At 43.5% G+C, this 5,971-nt stretch overlaps 1 protein-coding gene across 1 annotated transcript in view; it reads right to left on the bottom strand.

Annotated features, from left to right (window-relative positions):
- Positions 1–550: 550 nt before the first annotated feature.
- GABRA4 (gamma-aminobutyric acid type A receptor subunit alpha4) overlaps positions 551–5,971 on the bottom strand; it is a 68,653-nt gene continuing 63,232 nt past the window's right edge. Inside the window, exon 7 of the mRNA XM_006141460.2 lies at positions 551–654. Coding sequence (XP_006141522.2) covers positions 551–654 — 104 coding nt within the window. The remainder of the gene's footprint in view (positions 655–5,971) is intronic.

Raw genomic sequence — 5,971 nt, forward strand, 5'->3', positions numbered from 1 at the left:
ATGGGATCAACCCCCCTTGGGGATCAACCCCCCTTGGTTGCTCTCTGGCTTGATTGCTCACTGTGTGTCTCTGGACACAATGGTTAACCTCTCTGAATTCTAGCCTTTCATCTGTGAGATAAAACCATGAGACTGATCTTACTGCTGGTCGTGAACAGGAACTGAGATGATGTATTTAGGTACTAGTAGATGTCAGCTAGAAAATGGAGGCTTTTTGTTTTTCTTTCCTTCTTAATCCAGCATTTTATCTTCCTTAATCCTTACTGTGCCTTGAGATCAGAAGGAGTATGTTCCAGCACCTTTGGCCCTTAGAGCTCTTGGTTCTCAAAGTCTCTGGACTGGCAGGTGCTTTGCTGTGTGATCCTGAGCAAGTCATGGAATATCTCTAACTCTTGATTTGCTCATCTGAGCAATGAGAATGATGCCTGTCTGACTGTGGAGTCATGAGAGGATTAGATGAGATTTTGGTGTGTGCGGCTCTCAGCTTAGTACCTGACACCGAGGAAGTACGGAGCCGGTGTCAACTCACGTGTTCCCTTTGGATCCTCCTTCACTCTTCTTCCACCCAGCATCCTTGCTTCACAGTGGCCTCAGACAGCTCCTGAGGAGGCTTCAGCAGAAAGCTCACTCCTTCTTCTCCACCATCTCCACACTCTAGAATTAGAGGACCTGGTATTGGCTCCATATTGTTTTTAAGGTTGCTATCGGTCAGGTTACAGCTTTGGGGACAACTTTACTTCTTATGACTTTCTTAAATACGTGTGTCATGGCAGTCACAATAAGGATTATTGTGATTACGTTTCTTATTAAAGAGTTGAAGTGGGCATGAATGGAGCCTGCCCAGTGTATTACTGCACATGAATCTTCCCAGCAACTCTCATTGTACAGATGAAGAAACTGAGGCACCAGTGGTCTGAGCAAGTGACAGTGCCCGGATGCAGCACTATCTGACTTGGGAATTATGGTGCTTCTGTAAACTCGGACAGCCTGCCTTCGCTACGCTTAGCTCTTCCCCTATTTTTCTTTCTTTCTTTCTTTTCTTTTTTTTAAAGAATTATTTTATTTAACTTATTTATTTATTTTATTTTGGTCAGAGAGGCACACACACACACACACACACACACACACACACAGAAAGAGAGAGAAAGAGAGAGAGAGAGAGCGAGAGAGAGAGAGAGAGAGAGAGAGAGAGAGAGAGAAGGAAAGCAATAAAGCAAGTTGCTATGTCTTGGACTCGAACCATGGTCGGCCATGTGGTAGCCCAGCTCCCTTAACCACCATGCTACCTGCCAGCCCCTTCCTTTGCTTCTGTTTGAGGGATTTTTGCTGTAGGGTGTATGACTCACCAGACAGTCAGAGAGAAAGAAAGCGAGAATCCCCGCCCAGGGGAGAGGGCCACATCACAATCCCTTCTCCTCCATTTTCCTCTTGGGATTTTGAGCACACTTGCAGTGCGCCTGGCATGAGTTTCAAGCTGCCTGATCTGAGACTTGAACCATGACGGTCAGCCATGTGAGAGTCTAGTGCCTCAACCACTATGCCACCTGCTTGCCCTATTTAAAGAGAATCATTTACTTTCTTTTGTCTTTGAAAATCCATGTTGGCCTTATAAGTTTTATGGGCAATTCTACAGTCTCCCAGTTGTTGATTGTTGGGTATGGAGCTGGAAGTTTCCTTTTAGATGGAATTAGAAATGAGTAGGACCATTCGTTAGCTTCAGATATTTGATAACTCATATTCTTTGCTATATTTTTCTCTTCCCATTTGACAACTTTTATCTTGGATGGCATAATTTATAATGTTGTTTAAAATGATATTTTAAAAAAATTTGAGGGTTGGAGGTGATGAGTGGAAAAATAGGCAAGGTGAGGAGAAGGTCTATTTTCTAGTCTGGTCTCATTTGCAAAGTTCTTTTTGCTTTTCCCTCAACATTGTAGCATTCCTATTTTTCTCGTTAGTGGTTTTGCCTCGTCTTTGTTTATTTTGTGACTCATGGCTGAAGGGATATTTTCTCAAAAGGGAATTGCCACACTATATCTTATCCTGGCCACGTGTTGACCCACCCTCTTGTCTAGGTCTTCTTTGTGTGGTGAGCGTTCGTTCTAGTTAACAGGGATGACATGTAGAAGTGGCCATTAAACGGGCAGGGACCAAATAAGCTTCCACCAGAGTAACCAGACACTTGAGATGTATTCCCTGCTATAAGATGTTTTTCCTGGCACCAGAAGCCCTTGAACGAAGGGTTAGTACCTAGGATTGTAATGTGGGTGACTGAAGCACATTTGTGATTCCTGTTGTTTCAGTCAGAATGAAGAGCAGAAAACTTCTCAGGTTGAGTGGTAACAGGGTGGGAGGGGAGAGACAGGGGCCTCCAATGAAGGTGACAACAGATTATCTCACTGGAAAACAAAGACGCTTGGGACTCACAGGAGCCAGGGCTGGACTTTTGGAGCATAAGTTGTGCTCTCTGGTTCTTTGGCCACTTCTCAAGGGTGGCATGACCTTCTCCGAGCCTTGGTTTTTCTCATCTGCATAATGAAGTGTTCATAGAAGGTTGATGTTCATTATTTCTACAATCTCTTCTCCTCCATTCTCCTCTCAGGATTTTGGACACACACGCACATGCACCTGGCATGTTTTTCAAGTTGCTGGGTCTGGGACTTGAACTGCGCCACTGGCTATGTGAGATCTAGTCACTTAACCACCACATCACCGACTGGCCCTCATGTTCATTCTTGCCATCACCACTTCCTAAACTTTTGGCAAATCACTCAGTTTGTACCTCAATTTCCTCGTTGGTAAAATGAGGAAATCCAGTGCTGCTGGATAGGGGTTGTTGCGAGGTTTAAGTGGGTTAGTCACATCAGTGTTGCTTGTGTGTAGACAGGCTTCCCTTGCTCTCATGTGGCCCCAAATAGTCATAACTAAGGGCAATGTTCACACTACTACAAATAATAATAATAACAATAGCTTAGAGTTAGGAGAGTTTTACTATCTAAGTGTTCTATAAGCATTTTCATTTTATTCTCATAAAGATCCCTTTGAAACAGTTATCTTTATTATCCCCACATTACAGATAAGGAAACTGAGGCTCAAAGAGGCCACATAACTTGCCCCAAATCACACAGGCAAACTGAAGGCAAACTTAACAACCATCTGGTTCAATGACCTACTATGAGAATTCATGCTCTTATCTGTCCAATGGCCCCATTATCTCATGGTGTGGCTCACAGTTCTCAGTCTTGGCTTCTCGGAGAAACCAAGACAGCGACATGATGGATTAAGCTCAGCCTACAGATTTTTTCCTCTCTTGGGTTCAGTGTGCCCTCTTGGATCACTCAGCTGTGACCAGAGTGATGGGTCGTGTGGTTCCAACATGGTGGTCTCAACCACACAGGAACTGGGAACTTTTTCCGGAGTGGGCAGTAGGCAATAAAACCTTTCTATTGTGTATTCCTATTCCTCCCTAACATTGCCTCAGTGTTCCCTGTGGAGGGTGAAGGCACTGCGGTATGACTGTCTGCCTTTCTCCTGTGGAGCTCGGCTTAGGCAGGGGGACCTTCACTGGCGAGCTCATTCTTGCCCACTTCTGGAATCAATTTACCCAGCTTTGGCAGTACATGGAGTGCCTTGTGTCTGCCAGTGGGTGGGGTCTGGAAATCAGTCTGGCAGGCCTAGGCAGCAAGTATCTCTGTGTCTACCATGTGAGTTTCTCCCCCACCTCTTGCTAATTCTTTCTGATGTTGTTTCTGCCTGGTTCTTGGACTTGCACTCTAGGGCCAGTGCTTTTGATGAGCCTATTTGCCTAGCATGTTTCCTTTCTCCTCACTCTCCGGGGTCTTACCACTGCTGATGTTTTGCCCTAATTCAAACACAGGGCTGAGGAACACATATGTGCTTGAATAAGAACTCTTTTTACCACCCATCAAATCAGGCCTCTTTGCATATTTATTTAAAAACCTTAACTACAGAAAAAATTTCTTTGGAGAGGTTTTTGCTATAGGGCACGTGCACTTGCCAGATAGACAGAAATAGAGAAACAGAAAGTGAGAAATCACCCCTCAGGGGGGATGGCCCACCACAATCCCTTCTCCTCCATTCTCCTCTCGGGATCTTGGGCATGCACATGCACTCGACATGAGTTTAAGCCACCGGGTCCTGGACACGAACCGCGGTCAACTACATGGGAGTCCAGCAACATAGCCATTATGCTAACTGATGGTCCCCCAGAAAATTTCAAACATACACAAAAATATGCAGAATCATGTAACAAAAATCTTGTGTACCAATCACCCAGTTTCAACAATGATCAAGTCATGGTGAAATTTATTTTATCTATATTTCTACCTAATTACTCCCCTAATATTATTTTATACAAATTCCTGATATTATATTACTGTATTTGTGAATATTTTAGTGTACATGTCTAAACTAATGAAATTTTGTCTTTAATATTATGACAATATTGTTATTTTACCTAAATATATATATATGTATTTTGGGGAGAGGTTTTCGCTATAGGGTGCGTGCGCTCGCCAGACAGACAGAGAGAGACAGAGAGACAGCAAGAAATCACCCCCCAGGGGGGATGGCCACGCTACAATCCCTTCTCCTCCATTTTGCTCTCAGGATCTTGGGCACATACGCACATGCGCCCAGCATGAGTTTTAAGCCACCGGGTCTAGGACGCGAACTGTGGTCGACCACATGGGAGTCCAGTGACATAGCCATTACGCTAACTGCTGGTCCCTAAATATATTAACAATGATTGCTTAATATCACCAAATAATCTGGCCAATGTTTATATTCCAAGTTAACTCATAAATGTATTAAAGTATTTTTAGCAGTTGGTTTGAGTCAGCATCCACATAAGGCCCACATTTTGTGATGCATTGATGACATTGCAAAATTTGTGTCTCCATCTCTATTTCCTTGTCATTTGTTTCTTTAACGAATTGGAGTTAGCTGCTGAAGCACAGTGGTAATACAATGTTTACAACAATGGGACTATGCAAGAAGGTTCCAGGTTCATGTCCTTAGGGTTCCTTGTGCATGCTCGGTGTGCATATGCCCATTATCCTGACTAGCTGAGGCTGGGAGTAGATTGTGGCAAGAAGGTCTTTTTGAGGGTGTCTGTCTGTCTGTATGTCTCTATCTCTCTTATTGAAAAAATAATTAAGTAAACTTTGGGGAAAATAAAATAAAAGAAAATTGGGTTTATTGTCCTGTAGAGATTCCCAGCTGGGACTTGTGGATGGGACATTCTCATATCAATTAATATTTGGATGGAAAGTCTTGATCTTACTTAGATATCATTTCTCTTGCCAGGCAAGACCACTTCATAGGTGGTATTGTGTTCTTCCACCAGAAGCATAAAATATTTGGTAGTGTGTGTGTGGTAACGATTGGTGTTGGATGCTGAAGTTTATTCTTTTTCTTTAAGCTTTTAAATTATCTTTTAAAATTATTATTCATACATTAAATCACTATACATTATTTATATTGTGAAGAAACTTTACCCAGCATGATATACACCTCAGTCCAGCTCAGTTGAGACTACCATTCACATCCTCGTCAACAGATTAAAAAACCTTATCTGTGTCCCACAAGTGTCTTACCTCTCCATCCCTCCCCCTGCCCCAGTTTCCTTTCCTATGCTCTTCTCCTCCTACATTCTCTTTCCACTTTGTCTCTAGTGTCCATTACAGTTTTTTTTTTTTAATTTTTGGAGAGGTTTTTGCTATAGGGCACGTGCGCTCACCAGACAGACAGAGAGAGACATAGAGACAGAAAGCAAGAAATCACCCCCCAGAGGGGATGGTCATGCCGCAATCCCTTCTCCTCCATTCTCCTCTCGGGATCTTGGGCACACACGCACACACGCCCGGTGTGAGTTTTAAGCCACCAGGTCCGGGACGCGAACCATGGTTGACTACGTGGGAGTCCAGCGACATAGCCATTACGCTAACTG

Source organism: Tupaia chinensis, unplaced genomic scaffold, assembly GCF_000334495.1.
Source record: "Tupaia chinensis unplaced genomic scaffold, TupChi_1.0 Scaffold000054_1, whole genome shotgun sequence".
NCBI classification, from domain to species: Eukaryota; Metazoa; Chordata; class Mammalia; order Scandentia; family Tupaiidae; genus Tupaia; species Tupaia belangeri.